The following is a 19,940-nucleotide window of genomic DNA, read 5'->3' on the forward strand; positions in this document are numbered from 1 at the left end:
TTGGGTTCAAATTGGGAAATTGTGTAAACTACAAGGAAAGTAATGCAATATCATATGCATGGCGATACACCTGTGAAAACCATATGCATCAGTAATTATATTTTATTCACTCATAGCTCTCCCACAGCAATAAAATACAGTCTTGGGGTACATTCATTCAAATCTTTATTAGCAATTCATTACTGGTTCAAGCAATTTTTATTCAGAAGTGTTCGAAATTCTTCGCATTCCACATTTGGAACGACAGTGAACCTGAAGCAGATTCTGGACAAAGAATTGAAAAAGTTCATTCATCTATTATACTCTAACTATACTGGAAATCTAAAGGCTTAGAGGTGATACTTATTTGTATCGGTATTTTCTCAGAAAGTGGTAATAAGACTGACATTAACATGTTGACTGCCAATCCATTATTGCTAAAATCCAATGCCATTTTGATTTTGTATATATTACTGTGTATTTTATAGTGTAAACTTTTCCACTTTTTAAAAAAAATAAATTCTGTTTGTGGTGTCACATTTATTTTTAATTCTTAATCCAGAACCCAACTATTTATTTATTATTAGCATTTATTTTCTATGAATATGTTTATATCAGATGCTGCAGGCCAGATTGCATTTCACAAGATAACTTGTACGAGACATCCTAAAAGAATCAGTCATTTATAAGTTAACTTGTAGTTAGCAGTCAATATGTTAAATTCACATTTGACATTTAAAACAATAACAAATATGGATTTGTTTTTCTTTCCTATAGGTTAAATCATTAAAAATATTTACATTAAACATACTATCTAATTTTTATTTGTGGAAACTTTTTGATTTCCATGAAATGTATATGTTACAAGCATTCTTTCAATAATGAATTGTGTTGTCATTTAATAGTTGATGAGCATTCGAAGATGTGGGCATTCAGATTGCTTCTTCTTTATGGAGTTGGGTCGTTCATCAGTAACAGGAGCAGGTGAATTATGGATGCAAACTGAAGATACTATAATTGCACAGAATATGCATGAAGCTATATTAGGGTAAGTACAAACATAAAAAATTCTTAACTTCAAAAATTCTGCTTAAAATCAACAACTTTAATATCATAGATGACATAAGAATATTTCATGGTTTTCGATTTTCTTTTTGCTTCGTAGTATTAACCTTTACCACCACCATCTTGTTTATGTTGTAATCTGTCCTAAGGCAATATAGGTTAGTCAGCTGATATTATTTTAAAAATTCATCAAAAATCAAATTATCATTATAGTCATATGAAAAAAATCACGTCCATTTATTAATATCTTTAGTTTTAAATACGATATTTTTCAGTATATTTTATTAGAAAAATTTATAAGGAAAAAAAATATATATATATATCAACTGACATTTAAACTTGATAATTTCCAACTTTTTGCCAAAATTAACATTGTCTAGTTATCTAGATTTTTGCTGGCACTGAGCCAGAAAGACATAGAATATTGTTTTGTACTGTACAACTCTACATAACACTTATGCATGTAAGTTTATTTGTTCTGAAATTATTGCACATTATATCAAACATTTGTTTGAAATCAAAACTTTATTCTGCTATCAACTAATATAATGAACTAATATACTTTATTCACTTCATATTGAACAAGAATATAAACTTTTGTAATAAACATATGATTAACAGTAGTAATAAATGTTACATTTGTTGATATTTTAGATTAAAATAAAAAATAAATAAAATGTCAGAACTGATGGTCACAACTTGAATATTTATAACATGTTGACTTATTATAGCTGAATAAACTTATTATAGCATGAATGAACTTACTATAGTAATATTATTGCATGAATATGCTAAAAATGAAATAAAAAATTATCAGAAAAAAATTAATTTAAAAATTTTAATTAATGCTTTTTTTTCTTAAGTCAACAAAACACCACCTGAAAAAAAATATGTGAAACAGACGATAGACAAGATGCTGCCATCAAGTGCTGACATCTGTTGTCGATTAAATTTTACAAAATCAATTTTTACTAGGGTGCTGACGAATTGGTAGTTTTGCTTAACAATTGTGGTACCGACCGATCGGTACCCTCAACATGAAAGGGTTAATACATTGACTGTCATTGCATCATTGGATGAAATGCTCTCTGATGCCATTCTCGGTTTGGCCTATTTATAACATTTGTTCTTTGGCCAAATTCTTAGTAAAACTTACTTTTTTTGTCAAAAACTTAATTATTTTATAACTGGCTTATGAAACAGAAGCCAGCTAACTGAATTGATTCATATAGAACACTTCACACTGGATATTGAACAATTCTCACTCAAAACCTAAAGTCTGGTGTCAGAAAAATGTACTTCACAAATATTTTATGGCTCCTTCAGAGTCTTCCTTCACTTCAGATAAATGTTGCCCTTTCTTTGACTGAACATTTTCTTTGATTTAAAATAAAAATCTTGAATGTTAAAAAAAAAAATAAAAGTATCAAATCATATCATTTTTAAATCTGTTCCATTGAGAGTGGGACAGATTTAAAAATATGAGGCATTATTGCCTATCATATTGGCATCTGCCTAAACATTTTGAAAAAATGGAATATAACATCATGCATCAGTATGAGCATGTGCCATAAATCCTACAATAACTAAATATTATAACTACAGTTCGTAAAGGGCCTGCAAAACTACTGACAGAAAAAGTTCCTCCTTATAATTAATACACATGCTGTTTAAACTTGCCTTAAAAACTTCTAAAGCCTCCGAAAATCTAAGGCAGTTGGTGTGTTGCATTGTTACCAGGACACTAGCTTGTCATAATTGTGTGTCTATATCTGGGTCAAAGACATATATTGACAGAGATGTAGATAGCCGTGAATGCCTTATATCAATGGCATGCCCTTGCAGTCTTTTCCACCAGTCTTTTTGTGGAACATATATAAATGAGGTCCCTATCAAATTTCATACCTTTCAAAGGCATTCAATACACCCCCAGAAGCTTAAGTGGGGTGGGCAAGTCCTTTGCATTCCTAAGAAGTGCAAAAATGGTAGGACGTCTCCTGTATGTAATATTTGTCTTTTTTTTTTATCTATAACACTAAACACTGATTTCAGTCAGGTGTCTCACAGTCCTCTCTAACTTTCCACCTCTGATGGAAGTTGGTGTTTAGTGCTGTATATAGCCAAAAAATAAAAAAATTTAAAATTATTTGATGTTTGATTGGGGACAAAATGCCAAATATTATTTTTATGTGAATAAATACTTTGTTTTCTGTCTTATTTTTTATTTTTGATGCCTATTATCTATTATTTACATGTATTTGCTAGTTACATTTGTTTCTGGTATCTAAAGTTGACTGTTTCACAAGGTAGCTTTTAAGTAGTATTTTAGAACATATTACTGAATATGATTTAATATGTATTAGGCAGTCTTAAAAACTTTAAATTTTGATAATGGTAAATTTTTATAATATTTTTTAAGTATAGCTTTTTAAATAATTTGAATTTATTTTAAATCTTCATTTTCTCTATTTTTTATTTTCTTTTAATCTGTCAAACAATGAAATGTTTTATTTTGAAAACAGACTATTTTTTAAATTTTGAAAGTTTTTTTATTTTTAAATAAGTTATACTGTTATCCTTGTTGAATGCAAGTTAATTGACTACAATTTTAATTTTATAGAACATAATTTGTTTGTAGAAAAGGGCTGGCAGAATTACAATTTAATAAAAAGTAAAACACATCTGGATACGAGTCCAATTTTGCTTGCCATGTCTAATCACCAGGAACAACTATTTCCATTGCAGAGACAACCTTTCTTTAGAGGCTATTGTAATTCTGCCAGCCCTTTTCTACAAACAAATACAGTAGAGCGTCGATTTTCTGAAAGAATTCCAGTCGGCAAATTTAAATTTTCGCCAGTGCTGTGGCGCTTCAATCTTTGGCTATGTCTTGGGCTACTCAAATATTTTACGTTTTTGATACTTAATTAACATCTGTAGTATAATTTTTTATTGTTTTTATATTTTTCAATATATTTATTTTGTTTGTACAAAATAAAAAATAATTTTTAACGATACAATAGTCTTTGTTAGGCTTAACATTGACGAAAATTCAACGCGAAGCAACACNTACATATTTGTGCAGAGGCATAGCCTCTAAAGAAAGGTTGTCTCTGCAATGGAAATAGTTGTTCCTGGTGATTAGACATGGCAAGCAAAATTGGACTCGTATCCAGATGTGTTTTACTTTTTATTAAATAGAACATAATTTTAACACCTATTCTTTTTTGTGTTAGCTTTCTTGTGTTCAAAGCCTCTTTTTATGTACTGTATAAATTTTTATACAGTACATAAAAAGAGGCTTTGAAGACAAGAAAAGATAAATTTTAAATGCTTATCAAGCACAACTGTCTTTAACAAAAAAAAATACTTCTGTAACTTTTTTTATATTCACTATTTTTTTTAATTCTAAAATTTTTTAATAACTATAATAAATAAACAAAATTGCTTCAAATAAAGTTTCAGAGGAAATTTATTTTGCAATTAAATTTAATTAAATTTTACAGAAATGATATAAAACACATTACTAAATTAAATCATTTAGTAAATATATTAGTATATTATTAAAAAAAAAATTGCTGATTGATAACATTCTGTAAGAATACTTCATAAAATTCTTAACAAATAAAATATTGGGATAATATTAGCAAAGCTTTATTGGCATATATCTGTAAAATATGAAAACCTATATGTAATATATTAAGATATAATTATTATATTCTTGTTTTTATTAACTGAAAGGCATTGCATAGAAAGATCAAATTCAGATATGATGTGTGTTTAATTTTTAAGAATTTTGTTTGAATGTTCGACATTGAGTTTAATCTGTTTTTTTTTCATTTCATATTGTAAATTTGTGTATTTATGACCTGCTTAAATTCTTGTTTATGCTCTAAGAAGAACACACATTTTTTTGAACTGACTAAACAAAGATGATTTGATTTTTTTTACAATGTTACCATTAGCTTTAAGTCAGTAGCTCACAGTATTTATTGTTATTGCAAATGATATATGATTAGTTATGACTTACCATCATGCAATGGTAACTAAACCTGAAGACTATAAAATTAAAAGTGAAATTTTTATTGAATTATGGAATTTTGTTGCAGTAATTTATAATATTCTAGTAATTAATTATTTAAAATTTTTATTAGTGTTTTTAAAATTTTATGAAATTAGTCATTTATTTATATTTATGTGAAGAGACTTAAAATATAAATTATTCTTATAAATTTAAATACAGTGACAATGACATTACAATTGAGTAGTTGAATTAGATAAATAATTTATAAGCTTTCTTCAATAGAGCGATGAAGTCCTCTGGCAGTAAGGAAGAATTAGGACCTCTCTCTCGTCCTCGTAGTGCATCTACTAGTGAAAATTCCAAACCCATCAGTTCTAGACATCCAGTTGGTTCTGTTATACCCCCTATGGCATCCAGTATTCCACTGACATCAATAAGTAGAGAACGTTGTGATAGTATGCCATCTCGTTCCCGTACTGTTAGTGAAGGTCATCAAGATAGTAGGTAAGTTTAACATTTTGAACTATTAATATAATTATTATAATACTAAATTAAATGAAATAACCAGTCACTATTTAAATGCAAGCCTTGCATATTTAAGAATTAAATGTATTCTGAAACTTTATTATTTACAGAATAATTGTAATTCCATTTCCTGAATAAAGTTTCTATAAAATACAGTTGACAATCTTTAGCAGGATTGATTGATTTATTCTAGATTTTTTTCATAGTCGTTGAAAACTTTAAAATGAGAATGTAACTAACAAAATATGTTAAATACAACTGCATTTCCATTTACATTCAACATGGAGCATTTGTTTTGACACAATTCTCTTCAGCAGTTGTCTGATATTTTTTTATGTTATTTTAAAATTGCTAAAAATCAAATTAATTAGTATATGATTCCTTTTATTTATTTACAATATTGTTTGGCTTATATTATTGTTTAAAACCAAATTGACACTTTACCTGTTCTCAAATTATATAAGAAATGTTTTGAAATTTTTTTCTGTTTCATTATGTTTCTTGAAAATATAAGTTTTTACAACACTAAACAGGATTTCAAAATCAAAAATATTAATTTTTGAGTGATTTTATTTACATTAAACACTATATTATATTAATTAATACAAGTTTCCATTTTTATAATTTTCTAATATTTTAATATGCAAGCAGAAATTCTGTAGTCTACTATTATTTATATTACTAATAAAATTTGAAATATTTTTAGCCCTCACTCAAGAAGTCATTATTCATCAGCAAGTTCTTCTGGTCATCTTCTGGATACTCAAAGACCCCATACCATGTATGGAAGAACTGTGTCATATTCTCCTCCTTCAAATAAACCTTTGAGGTAACTTTTTTAGTTTATTCTTTTTCCTAATTTATAATAACTCAATTTGAAATTTATTTATTTACATATGAGCTGTTCACAGGCCAAATCGATTAACTCCATTAGTAAACCCCCAATATAATCATTATTATTTTTACATTTTTTGCATAACTAATTTCATATATCGTTACATTAAAGCTATGCTTTAATATAATGGTATATAAGAATATATTCTACAATGTTTATTTACATTTAAAGTTTAAAAAGAATTTTTAAAATAATTTATATTATCAATTTTCCTACTTTTTGATTTTTGGAGTTAATCGATTTGGCAAGTGAGTGGCTCATATATAAATCCTTCAATTTTTAAGAATCAAAATGTCATATGTCTTTGGAATTAAAATTTTTTTGTGACTAAAAATTATTTGAAAAATGCAATAAATAAGACAAATAATAAATTTACCTTATATTTACTGGGTGGCTACTAAATGCCGTATTTACTCCCATATAAGGTGAGGTTTTCTATTCATTTATCATGGCTTCAAATTCCTAAGACGTCCTATACGCACAAGCGAAAGATTCTTTGTGTTTTTGCAAATAATTTTTGTGAACTTTGTATTTGCATTTTTTACCGTATGCATACCCTTTTGTATTAAACATTCTTGTATTACCCTCTTGTAAAAACATAAGTATTTTACCTAGGTCATTTGAATCTTCTTTTATCCTGTAAATTTTTCATCCAATGGAGAATTATTGTTTAAAAAATGAAGACAAAATCTGCCCAAAAGGGATCACCATATATTTTCTCTGTGTTCCAAGACTACACACTTTTTTGGCAACTGACCTTTCTTTGTAGGCTACTTGTCGCCGGAAGTTACAAAATGTCCATTTAAAAAACACAAAACATATCCAATTAAAATTATAAATAATTTCTAAAAAAGGAACTGGTGACATACAGATGTCTTGCTTGCATCCATCTGTACCTTCTTTGGGGGGTGTTACCACTTTTATCCATTGGAAACACCCCCCCAAAGAAAGTATAGATGGATGCAAACAAGACATCTATGTCACCAGTTCCTTTTTTAAAAATTATTTATAATTTTAATTGGATATGTTTTGTGTTTTTTAAATGGACTTTTTGTAACTTCCGGCGACAAGTGGCCTACAAAGAAAGGTCAGTCGCTGAAAAAGTGTATAGTCTTGGAACACAGAGAAAATAAATGACCTTTTGGGCAGATTTTGTCTTTATTTTTTAAAATTGTTCTTTTATATTTTCATGAGTAAAGATGAATAGCAATAGAAAAAGAAAAAGCAAAGCTTTTGAATTCAATGCCAGATTGAAATTCCAAAATTACATGGAAGCACATTATAAGTTTTAATCCATTCCCACATGAAAACAGATGATTATTCAGAAATCAGAATTTGGAGAAACTCATAAGTGTAATCGACATAGAGTGGATTCGACTGTTAAGAACTGGCAAAAAGGTTTTCCTGATTGTCCACCTTTACATGAACAAATTATGTTGTCAATTTTACAAGGTTTTTCCTTAAAGTTTAAAATGCTAGTAATTTTTATGGGCCAATGTGTGCATTTACGTTCATTTGATATTTTACTTGTGATTAAACAAAATAAAATTAGAACTGTATTAATAAATCTAATTTTCTTTATTTTGATCTTTAAAGTTACACCTCGTCCTATATGCGAGGTCATCTTATATGTGAGTAAATATGGTATATTAAATTATATGAAAAAGTTAATAAATTATTTAATGTAATTAAATAGCTTCAGTATATTAGGATGTTAGACTATTTATATTAAAATGGGATGGTTCCAGTTCATGTATAGAAAAATTTCAAACTTTCAAAGATTTAAGAATTTTGTGAAATTGTTGGAAGGAAAAATTTGCCTGTATTTAATGTAATGTGAAAAATTAGAATTTTTAAAATAACCTGCTGATTGCTATTCTTATTAAAATTTTGATCATTAGTTAATTAATTTTTTTTTTTTGAGGTGACATTAATGTCCAAAAGTAAAGAAGAAATTTGTCTGCAGTTTTAATTAAATCTCATTTCATTAGTCAGTTCAAATACTTCAAATTAACAATGAATGTATATATTTTTCCATTAAAAATTTATTTCTGTTTCTAAATTTATACCTTTAAAAGTGTATATTTACTTGGAAAATCTGTAAAACTTAAATTTCTTAAGGAATTTTTTTTTTACATAGAAAAATAGGAAAATCTTGACTTTAACTTACAACCGATAATTATAAAATAAAAATTTTATTTTTCAATTTTTTTTTTAATTTAAAGCACTAGCAAATATTTAGATACTTAAAATATCTAAAAGTTTATACATGTTTATAATTATACTTTTATTCATTATTGTCTATCACTAGCAAATTTATAGTTAGTTGAAAACTTTGAACTCAAATTTTACATATAGCAAATTTAATCAGTTATAATTAATTTATATTTTAAGTATTTTTTAAAGTTAACTATGATAACTTTAATTTAACTTGTTTTATTTTAAGCCCAAGTGGAGTCTGTTCATCCAGCAGTTCACTTTCTTTTGATGAAGTTGATAACAACTTGTCTGAATTTCACTTAAGGTATGTGTTATACTTCTGGCTAAAACATTTTCTACTATTAGGCACTCTGGTCTGCATTATATAATGCATCATGCTCATGGGGGTAGTATAGAGGTTTTAGTGTGTAATGATACAAAACAATAGATACAGTGCAGATATGAAACTTCATTACACTAATAAAAGCTAAAAATTTAACATGGACATAATATTTACTACCAACAAGAATCAAGCACATATTATGTCAAAGATAGGAAAGTATATCTGGTTTTTCAGTGTTTCTTACTGTCTTCTCTATCACCCACAAAGTTATTTTAGTATGAATTTATATAGGTTCTTGATCACAGCATTGTTGAAATTGGTAGCAACTAAATTGGTGATATCAACAAGTTCCTTAGTTGTTATACTGTTAATCTTGATATACCTACACTTTAAAAGATGAGAGATATTTTTTATTATATTTAGATCTAGACTTCTTATAGACCATTCATAGTCAGTCATAATAATGCCAACAATATGAATGTTCTCTGCAGAGCATTCATATTGTTGACCTATAAATACTGGATGATTTCTTTAGGTATAATCCTTTATTACTCACATGTTTTAAATGAACTCCAAGAGTCACATGGTGTGTACCAGATGCAGTTATTTTTTTCTAAAATTGTTAAATTATTGATAGTGCATTAAAAACCACAATTACATTTTTTTTTTCTAACAATATAAAATACTTGTGGATTGAAGAAAATGCAGGTTTTTTTATGTTTACTTTAATGTAATTTGATTTAAAAATTCAGAAAAATAAACAAATTTCAACTCTTTGTAAATTATCTCAAGTTTAACCAGTTGACATTGGGTTTCTTTGTAATTGGAGTTTGATAGTTTTTTTCAAGTTCAGAGTAGTAAAACTTTTACTTTCATAGGTGTGAGGAGAGGAGCCAGTCACATCCACTTGTAAAAATGGATGTAACTGGCTCCTCTTCTCACATCCTCCTGTGAAAGTAAACAAACTGCAAAGAATTTTATTACCTAATTGAAAAAAAAAACACTCTCTTCTCCCTTCTGGGTTGGAAGCCAAAATACAATGTTTTGTTTTGTTCTACTCAGAAAAATGTTTTCTTTAAGATTAAACAGTTAGTTTTGACTGATTGAATTATGTAAATTTTACTTATTTATTTTTCTGCAATATAATCATGCAGCTTCAAAAAATTGATTACCTAATTTTTAGAATCAGCATCACTCAAAATAATAATACAGAAAGCTGCAAAGTTTGTGGCTGATTGTTTAATTAGCATTGCTTTTTATATGAGAAATGAAGGAAATAAATAATATGTGGATCATAAAAAGTTTGGCAATTTACAACATGGTATTGAATACATAAATTTATAGCTTAGTAAAGCTTAAAAAACCTAATAATAATAGGAAAAAGCATTAGTTATGATAACTGAATAATATTGCTACATAATAAACAAAACTTTTAATTGTTGCAAATTTTGCAGAATTAAATCTTTTTTTGTGTTTTTATACCAATAACATGATAGCAAGAAAATTGCATTGTCAAAAATAAACACATTGGTCCATTGGAAATGAATTGGAATTGGTCCAAGTATGAACAAACAGCAAAGAGTGTAAAATATAATAATTTTTAAAGTTATATTTATTTTAAATAGCATATTCTGTTGAATTATGCTCATTATGTGCAATGCTTACAAGTGCCACACCCATGCAATTTTCTGAAAATTCAGTGTATGAGTTTAGTCATATGGCATCACGGCTAAACTTATATGTTTTCACTCCAAATTTAAAGAGTACTGTTATTTATGCAGTTCAAGCATTTATCCTAATTTTCAAAATTTTTCAATATTTGCTATTCTCATTCGTATTTGTGCTATCCTGTAGATTGTTTACATTATTTAATAAATTACAAATTGCTGTGACATTATTGGTATATATTACTTTGCATACATTACATACTTTGAGAACTTTTAGTTTATTTATATTATAACTAAAATTAGTTTATATTAATACCATATGTTTGATAAATATAATTTAAAACTTTGTGTAAAGTTTTTCAATTTCTTATTTCAGTCGATTTCCTCATACTTTATCTGGTGAAAGCACACTCCATACTGAACCAACTATTAAAGAAGAAGGAACAGATAGTGATTATTTAGTAATGGCACCAGGAGAAGGTGAGAAACAATTGTTTATATGTTAATGTATTTTGCTTTATTCAGACATAATAACGTGACTCCTTTCAAACACTTGGAATAATCTGCCAAGTGTTTGAAAGGAGTCACGTTATTGTGTCTGAATAAAGCAAATTAAATTAAAAACACGGTTTCATCGGAATCAAATGTTAATGTATATTAAAGTTATGAAATAGGATTTGTAAATTTACTTTGTGCAGTTTTTCTTTTAGCATAGCTGCATGCATCAGGTGACAATTTTTCACTGATTTTTCATGCATAATTACACTGCATGTAATTGCCATTTCTCAAATTTGACAATTCTGAAAAAATGCTGTGATATATCTTCTCTGCATGTGCCAAATTTCAACATTATGCCTTGTTTTGTTTATAGAAATGTCCTTGACTGGACTCCCATAGGGAGCCCTTCAAACTTTGACATGGCATGGGCTAATGTGAAATGAGTTCAGCTGGAAATAAATAATGGTAGGGTTGAGATGTTTCTCAGAAGGCCAGAAAATTATTTTTCAGGCACATGAAAACATTTAAATTCTTGAAGGTCACAATTCCCCAAACTATATTATGAAGACAAGTTTTCAAGGTCATAATGAAGTGCAGACAGCTCATGTTATGCATAGTTAACAAAAATTCAGGACATTGTGACTACCTCTTCCAGCAGTTGTGATATACCTCCGTGATGTCATTTTTGATGAATAAGAGTGGAAAATTGCTGTTTAATGCATTCAATTATGTGACATTAAAGAAAAATTGCATGTGATCACATTTGTAAGGCAACAAATTTTTGAGGGCTGTGATAAGCAGAAAAAGTTTTTACCAAAATTTTTACATATTTAGATGGATAAATGTAGCATGAGGATATCATGGAAGCATAGCTAAGTCAATTCAATGAAAAATGCCTATGAAAAAACTAGTAGGTGTGGAAAATTGTTGAAAGAATTTAAATGTTTTCATGTGCCTGAAAAATAATTTTCTGGCCTTCTGAGAAACATCTCAACCCTACCATTATTTATTTCCAGCTGAACTCATTTCACATTAGCCCATGCCATGTCAAAGTTTGAAGGGCTCCCTATGGGAGTCCAGTCAAGGACATTTCTATAAACAAAACAAGGCATAATGTTGAAATTTGGCACAATTGCATGCAATTGTGGGTTAATGTCTTTAATTATTAATATTTAGAACATTGAAATACATGATTTTTTGTTTTCTACTTTCAAAATAGTATGACAGAGGTAAAACAAATGATTCTTATTAAATCTTACCATTTAGTTTTGTTAATTATAGATCAAAGTCAGTATATTATTATTCAGTTACGTATAATTCATTTTTACATTTGGTAGTCATATATCAGACATTAAATTTGTTAAAATTATTTAAAAATTCTTAGAGCAGGTCATGTTTTATAGAACTGTAAAGTAGAATCTGTAATTTCTACTGCTTTCTGAGCAGAAAGGTTCACATTAACATTCTTCTTTTTTGAGACATAAGAATTATCTGTCTAATTTTAACATAACACAGGTCTGCAAAAAAATGTTTTTTCATCTGCATGGGATATTTTGCTGAATTATATGTTTTAAAGATCATAGATTCTAAAAATGACTTTCATAATATCCCATCATGTATAGGTTTTTTGCAAAATAAAAACAAATTTTTGATGATAACTCTTTTTTATTACAATGAACTATATTATATTTTCTTACAACTAATCAAAAAAATTGTTTCTGATACTTATATATACAATTTTAGGTCTACTCTTTTTTTCTTATGACACCTTTTCTTCTCTTTGATGCTTCTCCAAACTTGTTTCTGATTTCCTTCTCTGGTTTCTCAATTGAGCATCCAACAGTAGTCAGCTGACGTATTGACATCCTATTTTCCTTGGTAATATCTCTGATGGGAGAAATTACACAACCTCTGCGAGCCATATTCAGAAGTAAAAATACAAGCACAGTAGCGTTCAAATGCTGGATATAAACTAAGTGTAGCATTAGATGGCCAGAGAGCTACTGAACTTATTTAGCTTGTTGAAACATGATCTAATCCAACAGCAGTTTGTTTATATTTATTCCTAATATCCCAGATAACATGTTGAAACATGCTCAACCTCACCAGTAATATTACTCACTATCAGCTTTTAACCTGTATCTACACGATCATGCGATTTTCCTCCTAACGCTAAAACTACTTAACTCACCTTTCCCTACCACTACTCTCTTCAACCCATTAACATTTTTATTTATTTATTGCCAAGTCCAGCTATAATTTATAGAATTAATGTGAGAAGTCTTCGTTTTAAGGCCATTTTTTTAAATAAATAAAAAAAAAACTAAATTTTAAGTTAACTAGGAATTTTACGCTAAATACAAACAACTTTAAGTGTAACAAAAAAATTGATGAGATGGAATTTTTTTGGTATTTTTTTTTTGTTTTTACCAAGTTNAATGGAATGCATATAATTTGAAACAAAAAATTTTGGATTAAAGTTGTTATGAGCCAGCTACAAATTTCGAATATTCAATGTTGTGTGTGCAATGTTATGTGTATGATGTAATATGGTGCATGTGCGGATGCTGGTCCATGCTAACAGTGTGACAGATGATGTAAATCATTGTTTAACTGTTTATATAAGGAGACCCATAAGTTGGGTAAGTCAAGAATGGAAGTGATGCATGTTTCTGAGATTGTTGTAACTAGAGATTCCTTGGTATACCAAAAACGGGCAATAGAGGTGCCCTAGTGATGATTTTAAATTAACAATAAATTATTTTTATTTGTAATAGAAATTTATTATTGATATGAATTTATTATTTATATCACGGAATGGTATAAATAATTATTATATACCTTACCTTACCTTATTATATGCCTTGATTAACCTTGCGCCGTACGTTTACAGCATCTCGTGACTCAGTGAACGACACGCATTGACTCACAGGAAATTTGTTGAAAAAATGGCGGATACATTTAAAATCGAGGTTTACAAGCAAAGGTAAATAAACAAATTAAACTATTTTAAAGTATTTATAGAATGTTTAATACCTAGAAATCTAGATCCTTATGACGCAATTGGGACTTTAACAGAGCTGTAGAGCATATTGATAGGAACAAAAGAGTCAAAGGAACCATGCCTCATGGGAATTTGTAAAGAACGCCCACTAGGGGGTGTCCTGGGCTACTAGTTTATTCATATTGTACAATGTAATTCAACTGCTATTAGTTAAAAATACAAAGTGTTTTGCTAATATATATTTAATGTTTATGCAAAACAAATAATTGAACTTTCTCCAGATCATAGTTTCAGAGACAAAAGTACTTGATACAAGTCACTTTAGTATGTTCTTAGAATTTCTCTACTGTTAATTAAATGATTAAGTGTACAGTACATCACAAATGTTTATCATCATATGTAGATATATTATTTCAGTACAAGAGATTAAAATAAAATGGTTTATAATTAAAGTGTGACAAAATTTTATCATCAAAATAAGGGACACACTAATATATATATATTCAAAAAAATATATAAAATTTTCAATTTTCTCTAATAAGCATTCCTTATCTGCACTTTTTAATCATCAGTAAATAAGACACACAAAAAGCAAAATCTGTATGAAATTTGTTTTCTCTAAATAATTTTCTAATGGACAACAAGTCTATTTAATTGATCTGTTTAAAAGTTCTAGCATAAAAAAATAAACCAAAATGATATATAGAAAGTAAATGATTTTTTTAAATTTCAGAAATAAAATGAAAAATAAACATAATTATGATTAACAATAATTATTCCAATATTTTTTCTCTGAATGTTTTATTGTATTCTCCATTCAAGAGAATTTTCTGAAAATATTTTGTTGTTCTCAAATAAAAATTATTAAACTTTTGCTAATGGATTAAATAATTTAAAAATTTTAATCCAATATTTTCTAATTTCTGTAGCAGATTATTAAATAAAATTTAAAAACAAACTGGAATAGGTTCTCTCCAGGCTGCAGTAACAATTGATGGTCGAACAATAGCAACTGGAAGATTTCCACATTCTTCTACTAATAAATTTTCAGCTAAAGCTTTTGTAAACGTATACGTATTAGGCCGTCCTTTGATCAAATGAGGAGTGAGAGCTGTCATTAATTCAGCATTCATCCATCTGTTTAAAATTTAAGATCACTTAATAAATTTAATTAAATTGATTGTTTTGAATTATTACATAAATCAATTCTTCTATTGAAATTCATATTGTAATTATTGTTAAAAAAGAAATATAGGGTCTGATAAAAAAATATCCAATCTGAGATCAGGAAAAAGAAACCTACCTATCTATTTGGTTGAAACACTAGTCCCCTTCTGAGTTCACACATTTCTTCCAGCAATGCTTCCACTATTGGAGGCATTTTCAAAGTCATTTATTGGAATCTCTTCATCAGGCACTTTGTCACATTAGTCTTGATCTCCTCTGCACCTTGAAAGCTCTTTCCTGAGTGGCGTCTTGAGTTTGGGGAAAGAGCCAAAAATTGGCCAGAGCCATGTCTGGAGTATAAGGAGGCTGCTGAACCTGTGTTTTGCAAGGAATGCCTGGATGAGAGACATCTGTGGGCTGGAGCACTTTTGTGATGAATGAATCAGTCACCAGACTGCCAGAGCTGTGGTTTTGTGTGCCTAACAGCATCTCATAGATGACAAAATTGAATGAAAATTCTTTTTTTAACACATTACCTCATTTTCATTTAATCACTAATGTGATAACAGCTTAAATGTGCAACTATCACAAATGCCTGAAAGTGACTGCAGGGTAGGATAGGCTCACCAAAATTACACACATGCAATAGGGTCCTAGGTCATATGATGACATAGTCTCTTCTCTACTTTGCAAATACTTGCAATGAAAAAAAATAAGGTTTGATACTTTTGATTAGACCTCATATATGAGGTCTGATCAAAAGTACTAATAAAATCATTTTTAATTTTTATATTGAATGATATTAAAATATTGGTATTTATTTTTAATAAATTAATTAATGCTAGTTAAATGCAGTTTTCACAGATCAAAAAAAATTATAATTATTGTTTTATTTTATTCCTTTTACGTATATTAGCCCCTCTAAGAAAAAATATAATTAGTAGCTTTAATAGCTATACTTCAGTACTTTATTGAATAGAAGATTTTCATATTTTTAAGTAAATAATTATATCATGTTAAAAAATTTTTTCAGAGAATAAAATAGATTCAGAAAATTATGTGCCTATGACGAAATATGATCATTCGTCTCTCTTTTTGAATCTTACAAATACTACTGATGATTTTGTTACTCCTATAAAATATGACATTTCAAGTGATTATTTAGAAATGGCATCACCATCTACTTCTTCACAACCTGATAACACAGGTAAAAAGAATTTTTATACGTAATAATTTCTTAATATAAGTTAATGTAAAATTTTTTATGGTGATAATGTTGTCTAACATTTATTTTAATATTTACTTTAAAATTGCACTGTAGTTATGACTTTTTTTTTCCATTAAGTCCATATAAAAAGTATTTTTCAGGAATGTTAATACAAAATTATTATTTTTAAATTTTATTTTATCTTATTCTTTCTTTCACTTATATATTATTTATGATATGGAAAAATTTTGAATTTTTTTAAGCTTTTGAACATTCAAGCACATTTTGTAGCAATGCTACATCTTCATTTTATAATGGTTTGGTATTACAGTAGAGCATCAATTATCCGACTCAATTGGGGACTCATGTTGGTCGGATAACTGAAAAGAATGAAAAAAATACATTATTAGTATAGTATATTAGTATATCCCATGTAATTAGTATATCATTAACCAACTTCGCGTTGAATTTTCATCGATGTTTAGCCTAACAAATTTTTAAAAAATAATAATCGTTGCTATTGTATTGTTAAAAATTATTTTTAAATTATTTTATTGCTCACAAAACAAACAACCACTCATAATTTGAAAATTAAGTCTCATTTAAATACTGGCCTCCCTTCAATGGTCGAGCTGTTGATGCCAGCTAAAACATGCAAAAATTTAACAAAAATAATATTAAAGTATCCAAGACATAGCCAAATATTGTAGCGCCACATCACTTGCGGACATTTGAAATTTGCCAACTAGAACGGTCAGTTAACCGATGTGACGGTTAATCGGGGGTCAGATAATCGATGCTCTACTGTACTATAAAAGATTATAATATATTCAGTTCAGTTGCCTGCTGTTTTATGGAAAACAAATTCTAAAGATGAAATTTTTTATATATAAGGGTCATATTAGTAGTTTTTCAAATATTAATAAAATGATAGAAATAACCTGGTTGAATCTATATATGTGTACGAAATTGGATTCATGACTGATGTCTGTCTGAGTGTCAAATCCAAACAGCTGAGCTTCTTTTTATATCTGTGAGCTGCCAGAGCTGTGGAAAAAACAAAGTGATGGTCTTAAGGAAACTTTATACTTATATTCAGGACATGGGCTATAATCCATTTCCAAAATCATTTGATTTTATAACTTTTGATAGAATTATGATACATTTTCCTGAGTGAAGCCTGGTATTGTATCTTTGCTAGTAAAGAAATATAATAGAATAACAGGCATGAATTAATTGTTTGTTTATAAAATAATACACAAGTAGTAATAAATATTCTTAAAATAATATTTATAAGATGTTTTAAAATTATTTTGAATTTTAGAAATAAATTTTGTACCTCACATTTCAGGAAATACTCATAGTTCCTGTTCTGCATCTGTGTGTATTCTAACAATTTGTTTCATGATAGGAGTGTATTCCTTGAAATGCTGCTAAGTATACAGTAGAGTGTCGTTTATCCGAATCAATTGGGGACTGGGGTGGTTCGGATAACTTATTTTTCGGATAATGAATCATGTATGAAAAAATATATTAATTTATCCCATGTTGAAATTTCTCTCTGTTGCGTGTCGCTTTGCGTTGAATTTTCGTCAATGTTAAGCCTAAGGAAGACTATTGTATCGTTAAAAATTATTTTTTTATTTTGTACAAACAAAATAAATATATTGAAAAATATAAAAACAATAAAAAATTATACTTCAGATGTTAATTTAGTATCAAAAACGTAAAATATTTGAGTAGCCGAAGACATAGCCAAAGATTACAGCGCCACAGCACTGGCGAAAATTTAAATTTGTCGACTGGAATTCCTTCGGATAACCGACGTTTCAGGTAACCGACCTTCAGATAAACGACGCTCTACTGTATATCTAAATAGATGAAATTTTAAGGGCTGAAAAATTTAACTTAAAAGTATAACCAATAATTTTAAACAGAGATAAGTTAATTGATAGGCTTAAGAAAAAACTAAGGAAGACTTATTTTCAGGAATATCAAAGAAAGTATCCAAGCAAATGCTTAATTCATTTTTGGAAAAAACAAAGTGATGGTCTTAAGGAAACTTTTATCTGTAGATATTAGTTAAGAGAGAATCTTATCTATTTGATTTGATAAACAACAAAAAACAAATTTCCTTCCTGATAGAAGTGAACATTTATTTCATTCTGATCAGATTATCACTAATGGTAAAAAATTGCTTTTATCTTAGTTTGAAAAGAAATTGATTAGAAGATTGATTTAAAACATTTGCAGAACTAACAATGAAATTTGTGTAAATCAACTTGATCATTTCCTTAATACATGCTTCTGAATAATGTAACAGTCAACTAGTAACTAATATGTTTATTTATTTATTTATTTATTTAGCATTTTGGTACAAAGACCCTAATGTGGGGATAGAAAAAAAACAAAACTATACATAACCTTACAAAATAATATAAACATATTTCACAGATATATCCATCAATTGCAGTAACATAATATAATATTAATAAAAAATTACACAATTCATAAATCATTCTAAACCAAATTCAACAAAAAAACTTAAAGAACTACATAGGAGAACTATCCGAAACAAATTAACAACCAACTAGGTTAAAACTTACCTAGAAAAATAAAAAACAACAGTTTATATCACTTTCAAAAAAATTCGGATAGTCTCCCAAGCAGTCCAAGCAACCACAGGTTAAATAAAGGCAGACCATGCCCCAAAATGAAATTTACATAAAATAACCACTACTTTCGCTTTAAGCCTAAAAACAAAAGAGAGGAAAAAAAATCAAGATCAAATATATTATAAACATTATGAAAGAAACAATTTAACCTTCTTTATAAAAGTAAATACCTTAAAAAATAAATCAAAATCAGAAATAACTTTTTTAAACTGATTAAATGAAAAACAGGGAACTCCAAATGTTTCCTCACGTAATTTTGAGAGAAAAGTACAAACAGCGATAATATGAAACGCATCCAATGGCGAGTCAGCCACACCACATACACAACTGTCCCTTCTGTAATTACATAAAAAACTTAATGAATTACACCTTACTTGCATTAATATGGCCATAACATTAGAAGAAAAATTACTATTATAAATGGAACAATCAAAAAAGGGTTTATTCAGACTCTTATACCACTCACAGTAAGAACTTAATAATATACCATGATTCAACTTCGAAATATAATTATCAAAATTATTTAACTTTAATAAATAAACACTATTAACATCTTGTAACAAATTATCAAAATTGATTCCGTTCCTTGAACAATTAGCCAACCAGTACTTTGACCAAAGTAACTCAACTTGTTTCAAAACAGAACGCAAACAAATCTTACTAAGACGTTCATCATTTAAACTCAACGTTCT

The 19,940-nt window shown here is 28.1% G+C and overlaps 1 protein-coding gene across 1 annotated transcript in view; it reads left to right on the forward strand.

Annotated features, from left to right (window-relative positions):
- Positions 1 to 19,940, forward strand: part of LOC111622797 (insulin receptor substrate 1-like) — a 90,458-nt gene that overhangs the window by 31,264 nt on the left and 39,254 nt on the right. The window contains exons 4-9 of the mRNA XM_023365214.1: positions 885 to 1,027; positions 5,351 to 5,572; positions 6,300 to 6,422; positions 8,935 to 9,012; positions 11,074 to 11,177; positions 16,400 to 16,573. Coding sequence (XP_023220982.1) covers positions 885 to 1,027; positions 5,351 to 5,572; positions 6,300 to 6,422; positions 8,935 to 9,012; positions 11,074 to 11,177; positions 16,400 to 16,573 — 844 coding nt within the window. The remainder of the gene's footprint in view (positions 1 to 884; positions 1,028 to 5,350; positions 5,573 to 6,299; positions 6,423 to 8,934; positions 9,013 to 11,073; positions 11,178 to 16,399; positions 16,574 to 19,940) is intronic.

Source organism: Centruroides sculpturatus, unplaced genomic scaffold (assembly GCF_000671375.1).
Source record: "Centruroides sculpturatus isolate CEXI.00-Female unplaced genomic scaffold, Cexi_2.0 scaffold331, whole genome shotgun sequence".
Taxonomy (NCBI): domain Eukaryota; kingdom Metazoa; phylum Arthropoda; class Arachnida; order Scorpiones; family Buthidae; genus Centruroides; species Centruroides sculpturatus.